The 17,980-nt window shown below is 42.9% G+C and overlaps 1 protein-coding gene across 3 annotated transcripts in view; it reads left to right on the top strand.

Annotated features, from left to right (window-relative positions):
* Positions 1–17,980, top strand: part of UBE4B (ubiquitination factor E4B) — a 180,090-nt gene that overhangs the window by 133,234 nt on the left and 28,876 nt on the right. For all 3 annotated transcript variants that reach the window (XM_011996626.1, XM_011996625.1, XM_011996624.1), the window contains 5 exons: positions 1,466–1,604; positions 9,727–9,826; positions 11,429–11,556; positions 14,406–14,504; positions 16,242–16,477. In XM_011996626.1, coding sequence (XP_011852016.1) covers positions 1,466–1,604; positions 9,727–9,826; positions 11,429–11,556; positions 14,406–14,504; positions 16,242–16,477 — 702 coding nt within the window. The remainder of the gene's footprint in view (positions 1–1,465; positions 1,605–9,726; positions 9,827–11,428; positions 11,557–14,405; positions 14,505–16,241; positions 16,478–17,980) is intronic.

The following is a 17,980-nucleotide window of genomic DNA, read 5'->3' as shown; positions in this document are numbered from 1 at the left end:
GCATGGTGGCGGGTGCCTGTAGTCCCAGCTACTCGGGAGGCTGAGGCAGGAGAATGGCGTGAACCTGGGAGGCGGAGCTTGCAGTGAGCGGAGATTGAGCTACTGCACTCCAGCCTAGGCGACAGAGCGAGACTCTGTCTCAAAAAAAAAAAAAAAAGATACAAATTGAAAAAACATTTGAGTTATCATATGAGTTATCATAATATATCTATAAACAAGCTGAAACGAAAGTAATGAAATACAATGTAAGTTTTCAAAGAAGTAGATGACATTTCACCAATTTATTTAACCTATCTAAAGTGAATTCTGGTGATTCATAGAAAAAATTATACTGTTGTTCTTAATAATTCTGCTTTTCAGGATATATTCCCAAAGTTGGAGGAAAAAGGAATAATTTTATTTACATAAATCCTCCCAGTAGTACTATTATTTATAATAGAAAAAAATTAGAAAAAGGAAATATGCAGGGAAACGGCTCTGGAATCAGTAGTTTATTAACAGAATTTAATACCATTTCAAGATTTAAATATTTCTGTATTGTATTGAAAAATGGAGATTTTATACAATACATCAGTAAGGAACATCACCAAAGATTGTTGATGGGCTGGGAATGGTGGCTCACATCCATAATCCCAGAACTTTTGGAGGCTGAGATGGGAGGATAGCTTGAGCCCAGGAGTTCAAGACCAGCCTGGGCAAAATAGGGAAACCCCACCTCTACAAAGAAAAAAATTAGCCCAGCATGGTGGCACACGCCTGTGTTCCCAGCCACCCAGGAGACTGAGGCAGGAGGATCACCGGAGCCCGGGAAATCAAGGCTGCGGTGAGCTGTGATCTTACCACTGCACTGTAGCCTAGGTGACAGGGTAAGACCCTCTCTCAAAAAAAAAAAAAAGATTGTGATGGACATCTATATACACATTTAACGAGGTAGGACAGAATACCTGGTCCTTGAATGGAGCTAACAGGAATTCTCTTCTTCTTGTAGCATTGTTTAAGTTTATAATTGCAAAAGTATCCTTAAACGTCTGGCCAGGCATGGTGGCTCACGCCTATAATCCCAGCACTTTGGGAGGCCAAGGAGGGTGGATTACCTGAGGTCAGGAATTCGAGACCAGGCTGGTCAACGTGGTGAAACCTCGTCTCTCCTAAAAATGCAAAAGTAGCCAGGTGTGGTGGTGCATGCCTGTAATCCCAGCTACTAGGGAGGCGTGAGGCAGGAGAATCACTTGAACCTGGGAGGCAGAATTTGCAGTAAGCCAAGATTGCGCCATTGCACTTCTGCCTGGGTGACAAGAGCAAAACTCCAGCTCAAATAAATAAATAAATAAATAAATAAATAAATAAATAAATATGTCTTTAAACTTCATAAAAATTCAAATGTAATTTCTCTTCTGAATTGAGCTTTTTCTCTGATTGAGACATGTAATAGATTTTATTTAGGGAATGATGTTATTTTTCCTAGATGGCGATCAGCCTCCATTTTCTGAGCCGAAATTCCCTACGGAGTGCTTCTTTCTCACCCTGCATGCTCACCACCTGTCTATTCTGCCTAGTTGCCGTCGCTATATCCGCAGACTCCGGGCTATCCGGGAGCTCAATAGGTATGTGCCATGATGCCGTGTCCTGGGATTGCCTGAGTTACCATTTTTTTTGTCAGGGGCAAGCAATTCCATTGTGAACAGTAGTTTTGAATGTTGGGGGAGGTATGTATGTTATATAGTGTTCTGTCTGCCTCCACCACCACATCCACGTTCCTCAGTTGTCCAGAGTTCTTTAACTGGTGAAGTGATCCAAACCTTGATTTCTGAGAGTCCTGAACCCTGGGTATTTCACTCTATTTATGGTTACTACAGACTTCCATTAACTTTTCCAGCTGGGCATACATTACCAGCAGGCACTTTAAACTTTAAAACTTTAAAAGATCCCCTGGGTTTCAGACATACCCCTTTTTCCCTGGACTGTGAAAAAGTAACCATGGTTTCCCTTGATAACCAAGATCATTTACTCCTGCCCACGTGTAATTCTCTTTTTGGCTTGTTCTGTGGCATGAGGAGTCCAAAATGGCCAAATAGCAGCCTCAGATTTCCAATTCATTAACACCATTGTTATGTTTCTTACTCTAAGCATTTTTTGCTGTGTACTAACACCAACAAACAGAAGTCAGAGGAACACAGAAGCAAATATTCTTGAGCAGGTCATCTGAAATAATAATGAAACCACTTCTGCTTTTTGGTCTAGAACCTGTGTAGTCTGGCTATGAGAGAAACTGAATCATATTTATATCTCTGTATCTACCTTGCTTAAATCACTTACTAATTTTTTTTTTTTTTTTTTTTTTTTTATGGAGTCTCGCTCTGTTGCCCAGGCTGGGGTGCAGTGGTATGATCCCAGCTCTCTGCAACCTCTGCCTCCCAGGTTCAAGCAATTCTCCTGCTTCAGCCTTCTGAGTAGCTGGGATTACAGACGCGCACCACCACGCCCAATTTTTTTTTTTTTTTTTTTTTGATGGAGTCTCGCTCCGTCCAGGCTGGAGTCCAATGGTGTGATCTCAGCTCACTGCAACCTCCGCTGCCTGGGTTCAAGCAATTCTCCTGTCTCAGCCTCGTGAGTAGCTGGGACTACAGCTGCACACCGCCATGCCTGGCTAATTTTTCTGTATTTTTTGTAGAGACAGGGTTTCACCATATTGGTCAGGCTGGTCTCAAACTGCTGACCTCAGGTGATCCACCCACGTTGGCCTCCCAAAGTGCTAGGATTACAGGTGTGAGCCACTGTGCCTGGCCAATTTTTGTATTTTTTGTAGAGACGGAGTTTCGCCATGTTGGTCAGGCTGGTCTCAAATTCCTGACCTCAGGTGATCCGACCACCTCTGCCTCCCAAAGTGCTGAAATTACAGGTGTGAGCCATCACACCTGGCCTAAAATCACTTATTAATTCTAATGTTACCCTGCAGATTCTTTATGATTTACTTTCTACACATAATCATGTCTATAAATGATGACAATTTTATTTCTTATGCTTTTTTTTTTCATGCTTTAGTGCCTGGGCTGTAATTTTTAGTACAATGTTGAATAGAAATAACCTTGAAATTTCCATCTTGCTTCAATTAGTGGAGGAAAGCTTTCTATATATCCTCAGTTACCAGATTAAGAAAATTTCCTTTTATTTCAATAGTTAATTTCCTTAGCACTAGTTGAATTTTATTAAATGCTTTTGCCATATCCATTGAGAAGACCAGACTTTTTTTCTCCTCTATTCTGTTAATATGGTTGAATTATATCAGTTGGTTTTCTGTTATTAAACCAGTCTTTCACTCTTCGAGTAAACTTAACTTTATATTAATGTTTTTATATCTAATAGGATATACAATTTGCTAATATTCTGTTTAGGATTTTTGCATGTGTCCAAAAGAAAGCCTGACCTATAATTTTCATTTCTTGTTAAGTGCATCTCAAATTTTGGTATCAAGGTTATGCTGCCTCATAGAAGAAACGGGGGGCTGGGCGCAGTGGCTTACACCTGTAATCCCAAGCACTTTGGGAGGCCAAGGTGGACGGATCACCTGAGGTCAGGAGTTGGAGGCTAGCCTGGCCAACATAGTGAAAACCTGTCTCTACTAAAAATACAAAACTTAGTCGGGCATGGTTGGTGCAAGCCTGTAATCCCAGCTACTCAGGAGGCTGTAGCAGGAAAATTGCTTGAACCTGGGAGGCGGAGGTTGTAGTGAGCCAAGATCGAGCCACTGCACTCCAGCCTGAGCAAGAAAGTGAGACTCCATGTCAACAAAAGAAAAAAGAAAAAGAGGGACTGGAGAATATTCTCCTGTTTTTTATGTTCCCTGGAAGTTTATTGTATAAAAATTATGTTGTTTCTTCCTTAAATGTCAGAAAATATTCAGTGATTAAGCTGTCAGGGCTTAAGAGTTTTCTGTGTGGGGATGTTTTTAATTATGGATTTAAGTCCGTTAACATATATAGGACTATTTAGATTTTCATTACATCTTGTGTCAGTTTTTCTAAAGTTTGAAAATGTTTTGGCATGAAGTTGTTCATAATATCCTTTTATCATTTTAATGTCTGTGGGATCCTTATTATTTCTGCTTTTATTTATTTATTTTATTTTTTGAGAGGAGTTTCGCTCTTGTTGTCTAGGCTTGTTGCCCAGGCTGGAGTGCAGTGGTGCAATCTCAGCTCACCGCAACCTCCACCTCCTGGGTTCAAGCGATTCTCCTGCCTCAGCCTCCTGAGTAGCTGGGATTACAGGCATGTGCCACCACGCCCAGCTAGTTTTGTATTTTTAGTAGAGACAGGGTTTCTCCATGTTGGTCAGTCTGGTCTTGAACTCCTGACCTCAGGTGATTGCCTGCCTAGGCCTTGCTGGGATTACAGGCCTGAGCCATCGCACCCAGCCCATTTTAATTTGCTTTCTGCTGCCTCTTAAGATGGATATTTAGATCATCCCTTTCAACTCTTTCACTTATGTGTGTATTTAAGACTATTTTGTTTCCCTCTTAGTGTGACCTTAGCTTCATCCCTCATTTTTGGTTTATCATATCTTATTACTCAGTTCAAAACGTTTTCTAATTTTTGTTTTTTCATATATAACCTGTGGGTTATTTCAAAATATATTATTTAAATTCTAGGTTCTTAGGGTATTTGTCTATGTATCTTTTGTTGATTGATTTCTAGCTAAATTCCATTATGGTAAGAAAACATAATATATTATATACATAAAATATAAAATATAATAAATGTGATTTGTGTGTTTTGAAGTTTATTGAGACTTACTGTGTAGCCTTTTACATTAGTAGACCTGAAAAGACTGCTATCTGTGTTGTTTTTACAGTGTTCCACGTATATTATTTAGGTCAAGTTTGTTAATTTTCTGTTCAAGTTTTCCTTATATCTAATGATTTTATCAGCTTATAATATCAATTACTGGGGGAAGCTTATAAAAATTTCGAACTGTGATTGTGGATTTATCTATTTCTTTATCCTCCGATGGATTACCTCCTGGGATACCATCACTCCCACTGGCTTTAGAGGGTCCATTTCAATAGAACTATCTAGAACCTTTGCTCCTGGCTTGCAACAGATAGCCTTTATTGTGCTTTCCAGAGACATTTATGTTCACCTCATGTGTGTATTTTTCAATGCTGTGGTATAAGAAGTATCTTCTAGGACATAGTTGGGATGTGTGTATGTGTATTGGAAAGAGGATTATCTGAGCGAATCACATATGGTGAATCCAATATTTAATTTTCTAAGCTCTTTAAGTTCTGAATCATTTCCTCTGAATTAGATCAAAGAATATTTGGCAACACAGCTTCATTCAGTATAGGTCACTGTCAATTCAAAGTTTCGGTCAACTAGTTGGTTGCACAATATGAACGTCTCCCAACTCAGAATAATACTGAATCCAGGGTCTCTGGTAGGTATAATCATGTCAGTGATTTTAGCCCTACATAGAAGTATATCAGCATTTTCTTCTCTTGCTGATCAAGCATCCTCAGAATCCATTCCCATACATAACCCTACATAACCGTCATGTTTCTACAGTACATATGTAGTAGGTAGAATAATGGTGTCTCAAAGGTGCCCACATCCTGGTCTCGCAACCTGTGAATATGTTATCTAAGTTGATTAAAGGAACTTTGCAGTTGTGGTATCAGGTTCATGATCTTGAGCTGGGGAGATTATCCTGGTTTATATGGGTAGGTCCAGTGTCATTGCAAAGGTCTTCATAAGAGGGAATCAGGAGGGTCAAAGGGAGAGACGGAATGTGATGGGGAAGCAGAGGTTGGAGTGGTTTGGAGTCATGAGCCAATCGGTAACTTCTGTAAGCTGGAAAAGGCGAGGAAACTTGTTTTCCCCTAGGGCCTCCAGAAGGAATCATCCCTGCTGACCCCTTTTAGACTTCCAGAACTCTAAGACTATAATTGTGTGGTTTGGAGCCACTGAGGTTATGGTAACTTCTTATAGCAGCAGTAGAAAACTAGCATAACTCATTAACAAATCTTGCCATTTTTTTTCTGCAAATGTGTGCTTCTCCTGCATCCAATTTTGTAATAAGGCCATAAGGACAGTCCTTGATCTGATTCTAGTTGTGGTTCTGGAAGCAATGAAGGATGATGGGATAGAACCTAGGGGAAAATAGCATTCCTGCAAGATGACTACCTCCAATGAGGTCATTATAGAAACTGCTTCTGCTAGCAAGCAAGACTCAGGGAATTTAAAGATTTAGGTTGGAGTCAGCTAGTTCTCCCAGACTCCTCCATTTGAACTCTTTGGGTCCCAGTCTTTGCCTTAACTTTGAGATAAGAGGTCCAGTAAAGTTATTAATTTCTTCTGTACTGTAATTTGTAGAACTGGAGCTGCTCCTTTACAGTGGTCTTAGAAACTTCCTGGTTCATTCACATTTCCTTGAGATGAGAATTTAAAATCTGAAGACTGTCATTTTTTTTTTTTCTATAAACTCTGCAACATAATTAGAGGTAGCCACTCCACCTCCTCATTCCAGATCACCAGTGATCATTTATATAGCTGTTTCTCTACTCAGAGCCTTGGGCTACCAGTGTTTCATCCTCAAATAATAATTGTATCTTCACCATCCAGCCCAATTAAACAACTGACCCCAGAGACCCATTTTTTTCGTGAAGGCCTGTTACCTATAAACTCTTGTGATACCAGTAACCATATAGGTCAATATCTTAGTTTCCTATGACTGCAGCAACAAATTACCACAACTTTAGTCACTTAAAACAACACATACTACTATCTTACAGTTCTGAAGGTCAGGAGTCCTAAAATAGGCCAGGCAGAGTGGCTCATGCCTGTAATCCCAACACTTTGGGGGGCCAAGGTGGGCAGATCACATGAGGTCAAGAGTTCGAGACTAGCCTAGCCAACATGGTGAAACCTCCTCTGCACTAAAAATACAAAAATTAGCAGGGCATGGTAATACATGCCTGTAGTCCCAGCTACTCAAGAGACTGAGGCAAGAATCTCTTGAACCTGGGAGATGGAGGTTGCAGTGAACCGACATTGCGCCACTGCATTCCAGCCTGGGATACAGAGTGAGACTCCGTCTCAAAAACAGAAGTCTTAAGATCAAGGTTGCTTCCCTCCAGAGGCTCTAGGGGAGAATCTCCTTTGCCTTTTCCATCTTCTAAAAGCTGCCTATGTTCCTCTGCTCATCACCACCACCTCCCATCCCACCCCCACACTGCCTTACTGTATTTTCCGAGCTAGCAACGTAGTATCTTTAGATCTCCTTCTCTTGCCTGGTATATACCAGCACTTTGGGAGGCTGAGGTAGGTGGATCACTTGAAGTCAGGAGTTTGAGACCAGCCTGGCCAACATGGTGAAACCCTTTTCTACCAAAAAATACAAAAATTAGCCAGGCATGGTAACACACCCTTGTAGTCCCTGCTGCTAGGAGGCTGAGGTGCGAGAATTGCTTGAACCCGGGAAGTAGAGGTTGCAATGAGCTGAGATCGTGCCACTGCACTCCAGGGCGACAGAGTGAGAGACCTTGTCTCAAAAAAGCAAAAAACAAGGCCACGCATGGTGGCTCATGCCTGTAATCCCAGCACTTTGGGAGGCCGAGGCAGGCAGATCATTTGAGATGAGAAGTTGGAGATCAGCCTGGCCAACATGTTGAAACCCCATCTCTACTAAAAATACAAAAATTAGCCAGGCCTGGTGGCAGGTGCCTGTAATCCCAGCTACTTGGGAGGCTGTGGCAGGAGAATCGCTTGAACCTGGGAGGCAGAGGTTGCAGTGAGTCAGATGATGCCACTTCACTCCAGCCTGGGCAATAGAGCGAGACTCGGTCTTTAAAAAAAAAAAAAAAAAAAGGCCAAGCGCGGTGGCTCACGCCTGTAATCCCAACACTTTGAGAGGCCGAGGCAGGTGGATCATGAGGTCAGGAGATCAAGACCATCCTGGCTAACACGGTGAAACCTCATCTCTACTAAAAATACAAAAAATTAGCCGGGCGTGGTGGCGGGCGCCTGTAGTCCCACCTACTCTGGAGGCTGAGGCAGGGAGAATGGCGTGAACCCGGGAGGCGGAGCTTGCAGTGAGCAGAGATTGCGCCACTGTACTCCAGCCTGGGTGACAGAGCAAGACTCCATCTCAAAAAAAAAAAAAAAAGACAGCAACAAGATCTCCATCTCTCTCTGACCTTTGCTTCCATTGTCCCATCGTCACATCTCCTTCTCTGTCTCTGAGTCCTTTTTTCTCTTAGAAGGACCTTTGTGATTATATTGGGCCGTCCCAAATCATCCAAGATAATCTTTCCATCTCAAAACCCATACCCTTAATCACATCTACAACGTCCTTTTCGCCAAGTGAGATCACATGTTCACAGGTTCCCTCGAAGGATTCAGATGTGACAACTTTGGAGTAGCCATTCTTTTGTCTACCATACTCATGTTTCAGTTGTAGACAAAAGAATCCAATTCTTCTGGGATAAGCAGAAAGGGGAACTAGTTCGTTTATTGAATCATTGGAATGGCTATAATAGAAGATTCCCAGAGCTATACTTTGAGCAAGGAAGCTGCTTCAGCTTGACAGCACAGCCTCTGCCACTGCTTCAGCCGAAACCCCGCTACCACTGTACTTGCAGAAGGATCATGCAATCACGCAGTCACTTCACAGTACTCACCCTGCCTTCAGTGAGGGTTCATCTCGGTGAAAACTCAGTCTTACAGAAATGCTGGCAGGAGGGAGTCTAGGAAATGTAACTTTTGGAGATTTAGCAAACTCTAGTATTACACACAACGTCATGATAGAAAGGGGTTGAAATAGTGTTAAGTGAGTCAGTCAAAATATGCAGCATATTAGGTGATGGGGAAGCCTTTACTGCAGAGACGGGTGGTGTTTGAGCAGACACCTGAAGGGAGTGAAGGAGCAAAGCCGGAGATAACCTCAGAGAAGAGCATTCCGAGCAGAGGGAACAGTTGTAAAGGATGATGCCGTTAGTAAAATAGCCGTTTGTTTTGGGTAATTGAATAGGCAAAGTAACCTTGAATTTTCATAAGAGACTTCTTTTTTTCCCTCCCAGAAAAGTAAGGGAACAAAGTACTTTCTTGCAGCAAAAAAGATTATATTTCACCAAATCTATAGTGCCATCCATTTGAAGACACATCATTGTTTTAGGAGCCAATAAAAAAGAAAAATATGGCCAGACGCGGCAGCTCACGCCTGTAATCCCAAGCACTTTGCGAGGCCGGTGGGGGGGGCAGACCACAAGGTCAGGAGTTTGAGACCAGCCTGGCCAACATAGTGAAACCCCGTCTCTACTAAAAATACAAAAAATTAGCTGGGCGTGGTGATGGGCACCTGTATCCCAGCTACTTGTGAGGTTGAGGCAGGAGAACCACTCGAACCCAGGAAGTGGTGGTTGCAGTGTGCGGAGATTGCACCACCGCACTCCAGCCTGGTGACAGAGCAAGACTCTGGAAGGAAGGAAGGAAGGGAGGGAGGGGGAGAGAGAGAGAAAGCAAGAGAAAGAAAGAAAGAAAGACGCTGCCAATTAAATTATAACTTGCCACTGGTTGTTAAGATATACTCTGATTTTTAAGATGTTACAGTGCGAAAACAACTGCGTTACAATGCGAAAACAACGGCGTGTGAGAGTCAGTGAAATGGGCGAAATGAATGGATAAGATGGATCCAGCTGTTTTCTTTCATTTGACTGTTAGTCTTTGATTTCAGAACTGTAGAAGATTTGAAAAATAATGAAAGCCAATGGAAAGATTCCCCACTGGCAACTAGACACCGCGAAATGCTGAAGCGCTGTAAAACTCAGCTTAAGGTTTGTATAGTTAAGTGGAATAATTATAGACCAGCCTGAAAATGATAATTTTCCCAACAGAATATATGCCTTGAGTGAGCAGTTTAGTGTCCTTACTTTTTCTTCGTTATTCTTTTCCCTTCCGATAAAATAGTACATTTTAAAACTTGTTGATATCTTACTTATATCTGTATATAATGATTTCAATCTTAGGACAGAATATGGATAGATATGCTTCTGCTGTGACTATAAATTCTTAATGGGTTTTATGATTCTTAGTTTAACATCACCTCCCCTTCCCTGCCTTATGCAAGGCTCTCCTCACCTGCTGTCTCCCAACCCCCGCCCCAACACTCATGCACACTGCAGTATATCTAGCCATGCATTTTCAGGGTATTTGACAAAGCGCATCTGTGGTAGTGGAAAGATCTCTTTCCTTTGCCCCTCATTCTTCCTTTTTAATTGAAAATGATTCATCACACAAAACCTAACTATAGAAGGGAATATTCTTGCTGGTGAGACATAGCTAAAAACATATGCCAGCTGACGTTGTACAAATAAAGCATAGATAGCAAATTTATCCATTTTTCTTCTATTCATGTTCCACTTATAAACCTGAATGTTAGCTGGTCATGCATTCTGTTGAATAGTAGGATAATATGTGGAAAGTTTACCTGACATAGCTTTCTAGTACAAGTTAAGATTTCAGTTTAATTTACTAATAGACTAGACTTCTTCAAGATACACAGTTAACCAGGGGCCCTTATCTGGGGTCTGTGGGCCCCCCTAAGCAGTCCACAGATGTGTTTCAAGGGGGTCTATAAACTGCTTAAATTGCCAGGCACGGTGGCTCACACTTGTAATCCCGGCACTTTGGGAGGCCGAGGCGGTCAGATCACCTGAGGTCAGGAGTTCGAGACCAGCCTGGCCGACATGGTGAAACCCCATCCCTACTAAAAATACAATAAATTAGCCAGGCATGATGGTGGGCACCTGTAATCCCAGCTACCTGGGAGGCTGAGGCAGGAGAATTGCTTGAACCTGCCAGGCGAAGGTTGCAGTCAGCCAAGATCGCACCACTGAACTTCAGCCTGGGCAACAGAGCGAGACTCTGCCTCAAAAACAAAAACAAAAACAAAAAAACTGCTTAAGTGTATACGTCAGTGTGTGTATGCATGTGCGTGTAATTCTATCAACAGACCTTAGGTAAGCATTCCATCCTTAGTGGACAGCATTTTGCCCAAGGGCAGCTCGTAAGAGGTGGCGCTGGAATTTAAACACAGATTGTTTGGCTTTTTCCCACTAACCACCCTGACAAAAGGGCCTTCCCTGTCACCACCCTCTCCTGATCAAGTTACTTGCTTGTGACCCTTGTAACTCACCATTTTGAGCTTTAACTGTGTGCTAGACCTGGTGGTACTCAGTGGTTTGCTTGCCATGCCTTTGTTTTTCTTAGGAAAAAGATCTTGAGACACAACCAGCATCTTATAGCTAGTTAGAGATGAAGCTCTAGAAGCTCTGGAACCCAAATTTCCTGTCTCCAGGCCCCAGTCCCTGCCCAGTCCCCCTGTAGGGACTTAGCTACTGACTGATCTTTGGGTGGGGGCATCCCTGCTTCCACAGAAACTGGTACGGTGCAAGGCCTGTGCTGATGCTGGCCTACTTGACGAGAGCTTCCTGAGAAGATGTCTGAATTTTTATGGCCTTCTCATTCAGCTGCTGCTCCGCATCCTGGACCCCGCATATCCCGAGTGAGTGTGCTTCTTCCTGTTTCCCTCGTCCCTCCTTGGCTGGGCTATGTTGTCTTTATTGTCCTTCAAAGTTGATAACTAAAACCAAAACCCTTTCTTTATCAAGAATTCACTTCTCGGCAAGGCGTGGTGGCTCACGCCTATAATCCCAGCACTTTGGGAGGCTGAGGTGGATGGATAACTTGAGGTCAGAAGTTCAAGACCAGCCTGGCCAACATGGCGAAACCCTGTCTCTACTAAAAATACAAAAATTAACTGGGCTTGGTGGCAGATGCCTGTAGTCACAGCTACTCAGGAGGCTGAGGCATGAGAATTGTTTGAACCCGGGAGGCGGAGGTTGCAGTGAGCCAAGATCGTGCTACTGCACTCCAGCCTGGGCAACAGAGCAAGACTCTGTCCCCACCCAAAAAAAAAAAGAGAATTCACTTCTCAATTTCCAGATTGCATTTATATGGATTATGTAGTTACATTGATAGGTGTTTTCCCTGTGATTAGTTACAATAGTAGGTGAATGTCAACAGCTGTTATTCTAATTTTGACAAGTTTTCTTTAAAATTTGCTATAAAGTCTTTGATTGATAGGAAGAGAAATCTATAAATTGGAAGTCAAAAGCTGGAGATAATCTTAGGCCCTCCTAAGCACTGGGTCCAGGAATACCCAGCTAATTCAGAGTGAGCTAAGAACGTTGTTGATCACTTTGTCATCAACTGGTCATCTCCTGCAGTCAACCATTTTTGTTTTATTTATTATTATTATTATTTTACTGTTATAAAGTCTCTGGTTCACTGATGTTGGTGAGATTGGCCCAAGATCTGTGAAGAAATGGAAAATATTATTTAAAATATGTGTGTAGGCCGGGCGCAGTGGCTCACGCCTGTAATCCCAGCACTTTGGGAGGCCGAGGCAGGAGGATCACATGGTCAGGAGATCGAGACCATCCTGGCTAACACCGTGAAACCCCGTCTCTACTAAAAATACAAAAAATTAGCCGGGTGCAGTGGCAGGTGCCTGCAGTCGCAGCTACTCGGGAGGCCGAGGCAGAAGAGTGGCGTGAACCTGGGAGGCAGAGCTTGCAGTGAGCTGAGATCACGCCACTGCACTCCAGCCTGGGTGACAGAGCAAGACTCTGTCTCAAAAAAAAAAAGAAAAAAGAAAACGTGTAGCTCATTATCTCAGACAGTTTGGGTTGCACAAAACGACCAAATATGACTATTTTATTTCCTTCCCATTTTACTTATTGCATTAACCTTAACAAGAAATCAAGAAGGCCAGGCGCCGTAGCTCATGTCTGTAATCCCAGCACTTTGGGAGGCCAAGGCAGGTGGATCACTTGAGGTCAGGAGTTTGAGACCAGCCCGGCCAACATGGCGAAACCCCGTCTCTACTAAAAATACAAAAATTAGCTAGGTGTGGTGGCAGGCACCTGTAATCCCAGCTACTCAGGAGGCTGAGGTGCAAGAATTGCTTAAACCCAGGAGACAGAGGTTGCAGTGAGCCAAGATTGCACCACTGCACTCCAGCCTGGGCGACAGAGCAAGACTCCGTCTCAAAGAAAAAAAAAAAAAAAATGTGTGTAGCTCTGTTGACTCAGACAGTTTGAGTTGCACAAAATGACCAAATATGACCTTTTTATTTCCTTCCCATTTTATTTATTGCATTAACCTTAACGAGAAATCAAGAAGGCCGGGCATGGTGGCTCACATCTGTAATCCCAGTACTTTGGGAGGCCAAGGCAGACGGATCACTTGAGGTCAGGAGTTTGAGACCAGCCTGACCAACATGGTGAAACCCCGTCTCTACTAAAAGTAGAAAAATTAGCCAGGTGTGGTGGCAGGTGCCTGTAATCCCAGCTACTCGGGAGCCTGAGGCACAAAAATTGCTTGAACCCAGGAGGCAGAGGTTGCAGTGAGCTGAGATCGCGTCACTGCACTCCAACCTGGGTGACAGGGTGAGACTCCGTCTAAAAAATAAAAGAAATCGGCCGAGCGCGGTGGCTCACGCCTGTAATCCCAGCACTTTGAGAGGCTGAGATGGGCGGATCACGAGGTCAGGAGATCAAGACCATCCTGGCTAACAAGGTGAAACCCCGTCTCTACTAAAAATACAAAAAAAAAAAAAAAAAAAAAATAGCCAGGCGTAGTGGCGGGCGCCTGTAGTCCCAGCTACTTGGGAGGCTGAGGCAGGAGAATGGCATGAACCCGGGAGGCGGAGCTTGCAGTGAGCCGAGATGGTGCCACTGCACTCCAGCCTGGGCGACTGAGCAAGACTCTGTCTCAAAAAAAAAGAAGGAAAAAAAAAAAAAATCAAGAGAAGGGCTGGGTGTGGTGGCTCACACCTGTAATCCCAGCACTTTGGGAAGCCAAGGCAGGTGGATCAGTTGAGGTCAGGAGTTCGAGACAAGCCTGGCCAACATGGTGAAACCCTGTTTCTATTGAAAATACAAAAATTAGCCAGGTATGGTGGCGCGTGCCTGTAATCTCTGTAATCTCAGCTATTCAGGAGGCTGAGACGTGAGAATCTATTGAATCTGGGAGGCGGAGGTTGCAGTGAGCTGAGATTGTGCCACTGCACTCCAGCCTGGGTGCCAGAGTGAGACTCCGTCTCGGGAGAAAAAAAAGAAATCAAGAAAAGGAAAACATTTCACGTACACCCTTGCATATGTACTGTCTTCATTATTCCCTGTTCATTTCTGGTTGTAGTTTCTTTGCCTGTGTATTTATTACATGGTTATATTACAGAATGAATTTTTTCTCCAAATGAAATACTTATTTGATGGTAATGTAATACTCTTTGTAGTTTGATGTACCATAATTTCATTTTGTAAATTGTGCTTTTTTTCTCTTTGACAGTATAACACTGCCTTTAAATTCAGATGTCCCCAAGGTATTTGCAGCATTGCCTGAGTTTTATGTAGAAGATGTTGCAGAATTTTTATTTTTTATTGTACAGTAAGTGCCTTTAATATTTTACATAGTTCTAATATGTTTTTATGCATAATACTATAGTATTCTGAGCTGTGTTGCAAACCTCCATTTCATGCCTGAAATTTGATGTAACTGTTGTAACTGAATGCTGCCTAGAGACTGGAAAAAATAAATCCAACTGTGGCACCAGTCCAATTCGAATAATATCTCAAAGACAGAGGCAGAATTAACAGTGCAGATAATGTATTCTGTGAAAATTGAGTTGAATTTCTAATAGTTGAATATGTGTTTCTGAGCAACAGAAGGAGCAGTTTATAAATGTCTGAATGAACATCCCAAACCCAGAAATATCCACATCTATATTTTGTACTAAAATTCGTCTCAATTGTAAAATTGGAGAATGCTTACCAAAAATTGGTTTGAATTTACAACTGATATTGTAGGGTTTTAATTTTTTTTTTCAAATCCTTATTTGGTTTATCAAATTAACATTTTCTTTCTAAAACATTACAGGTTAGAAGAATTACAATTTCAATCCCTTGGCACCATGATAGCACCTATGGCTAGCTGAGGGAGTGGTATGTGAAGTCTACTGTGAAAAGTCAAAGTCACGCTGGGCACTGTGGCTCATGCTTGTAGTCCTAGACGTGCAGGAGGATTGCTTGAACCTAGTTCAAGACCAGTCTGGGCAATGTAGCAAGTCTGCATCTCTTTAAAAAAAAATAAATAAATAGCATAGGTCCCCAGTTACAGAATACAAATTGTGAAAGTTTTGTAACAAACAATGGAAAAAAACAAAATTAGTATAAATGATTTTAAACTAAGGGCCAAAACTAAATGGAGCAAGTTATATTGCTGTCATAAAAGCTACCTTTAAAAAAATGCCCAAATAGAGGCAGAAGTTGCAATGAGTGGAGATCATGCCACTACACTCCAGCCAGGGCAACACACAAAAAAAACCCAAATCATTGGTGACACGTGATTTTAATTGGTACGAAATTTTAAAAGTGACTCAAAAGCATGGTTTATTTGTTTAAAAAAAACCAACCTTGGAATTTAAGCAACTCAAGTCATATTTTAAAATTTGTTCTACGCACAGTGATACAAAAGACACCTATTTGAAAAATTTCATTTATTCTCATTTTCAACAGAGATTAAACAAATAACTATCAAAATTTTTATGATGTTTTGGTAGTGATGATCTTTGTGAAGTTTATCTGATTTAATCGTAAGTTTCATTTGTCGTTAATATAACATGCTACAGCCAGTAACCACGTTTGGTTTTAAATCTGTCTTGTTACAGTATAAATAGTCACTATAGGCTGGGTGCAATGGCTCACGTCTGTAATCCCAGCACTTTGGGAGGCCAAGGTGGGTGAATCACGAGGTCAAAAGATCAAGACCATCCTTGCCAACGTGGTGAAACCCCCTCTGTACTAAAAATACAAAAATTAGCTGGGCATGGTGGTGGGCACCTGTAGTCCCAGCTACTCAGGAGGCTGAGGCACGAGAATCGCTTGAACTTGGGAGGGGGAGCTTGCAGTGAGCCGAGATCGTGCCACTGCACTCTAGCCTGGGTGACAGAGCGAGGCTCCGTCTCAAAAAAAAAAAAAAAAAAGGAAGTCACTGTAAACTGAACGAGTTCGAGGGCGCTCCTAAACCTATTTATCCTGCCTTCCCCTCCTCACTCAACTGACACCAGCCCTCACCCAAGGTGAGTTTCTCAGTGGTCTCTTTCTTGCTCTTCTTGCCTCTATTCAGATACTCTCCCCAGGCGCTTTATGAGCCCTGTACTCAGGATATTGTGATGTTCCTTGTTGTGATGTTGTGCAACCAGAACTACATCCGAAACCCATATTTGGTGGCCAAACTTGTAGAAGTCATGTTTATGACCAACCCTGCTGTTCAGCCACGAACCCAGAAGTTTTTTGAAATGATTGAGAACCATCCTCTCTCCACCAAGTTGTTGGTACCTTCCCTGATGAAATTTTATACAGGTAGGTTGCTGGAACACACATGGCCTGCCATGTGCTACACTTAGGCAAGGTCATCTAAAGCTAGTGGACGACGTTGCTCTAAGTCTGTTACCTAATATCCTGCTACCTCTGTGTATAACCTACTAACCTGTGACCTGCAGAGGATGTACTTTTGGTTCGTCTTGCCCTGAGTACTTGGGAATAGGACAACCATTTCACCTACTGGTCTCTGATGATTCAGCAGGAACCATTGAAAGTCAGATGATTAACACCAAGACCCAGCTGGTATCAACAGTACAAGTTGGTAGTGTTATCTGAATGGAATTATCTGGTTCATTTTACCTTTGAACTTAAAGCATTTGTTTTTTAACACTATCCTATAACCCAGTTTCCAAACTGTGGGTATAACAGGGAGCTTGTTAAAAATGCATATTCTTGGGCCAGGTACAGTGGCTGACTCCTGTAATCCCAGCACTTTGGGAGGCCGAGGCGGGCGGATCACAAGGTCAGGAGTTCAAGACCAGCCTGGCCAGTATGGTGAAACCCTGTCTCTACTAAAAATACAAAAAAAAAATTAGCCAGGTGTGGTGGCAGGCACCTGTAGTCCCAGGGAGGTTGAGTGAGGGGAATCGCTTGAACCCGGGAGGCGGAGGTTGCAGTGAGCCGAATTCCTGCCACTGTACTCCAGCGTGAGCGAGCGAATGAGACTCCGTCTCAAAAAAACAAACAAACCACTTTTCACCTGTCAAATTTATTTCTTAAGTTGAAAGTTCCTGGTGCAAACGTGGTTGTAGAGAAGTAAGCTAACCTGCAAAAAACCTGCTTAATCTACCCTATACCAGTGTGCAGATTTCGTGCTATGAAGCTCCCATGAGAATGTAAATTTAAAGCCTTTCTAAAAGGCAGTTTAGCAGCCCACACCAAGAGCCTTAAAAATGCTTTTACGGCCAGGCGCGGTGGCTCACGCCTGTAATCCCAGCACGTTGGCAGGTGGATGACCTGAGGTCGGGAATTTGAGACCAGCCTGGCCAACATGGAGAAACCCCATCTCTACTAAAAATACAAAAATTAGCTGGGCGTGGTGGCGGCACCTGTCTTCCCAGCTACTCAGGAGGCTGAGGCACGAGAATCGCTTGAACCTAGGAGGCAGAGGTTGCAGTGAGCCGAGATCATGCCAGTGCGCTCCAGCCTAGGAGACAGGGCGAGACTCTGTCTCAGAAAAAAAAATATATATATATATGTGTGTGTATATATATATATAGGAAGACTGAAGCAGCAAAAAAAAAGAGCACTGGGGTAACAGATAAAAGGTGCAAGAAGTAGCCATCCTCTACATCTCCTATCCCTCAGTCTGGGGACCCAAGGGAAGAGCCTGGGGATCTCACAACCCAGCTGCCCTGATGAGGGCTTGGACAGAGCTAGGACCCAGTCCTCTGTGGAAGGCCCTTGGCCAGTTGGTGCTGGTGTCTCGGGGGGTGTGCACGGTTGCTAGCTCCGGGGGTACAAGACAAAGCTGAAAATTGG

Source organism: Mandrillus leucophaeus, unplaced genomic scaffold, assembly GCF_000951045.1.
Source record: "Mandrillus leucophaeus isolate KB7577 unplaced genomic scaffold, Mleu.le_1.0 Scaffold52, whole genome shotgun sequence".
Classification (NCBI taxonomy): Eukaryota; Metazoa; Chordata; class Mammalia; order Primates; family Cercopithecidae; genus Mandrillus; species Mandrillus leucophaeus.
The sequence above is the reverse complement of the archived record's forward strand: the minus strand, read 5'-3'. Positions and strand labels throughout refer to the sequence as shown.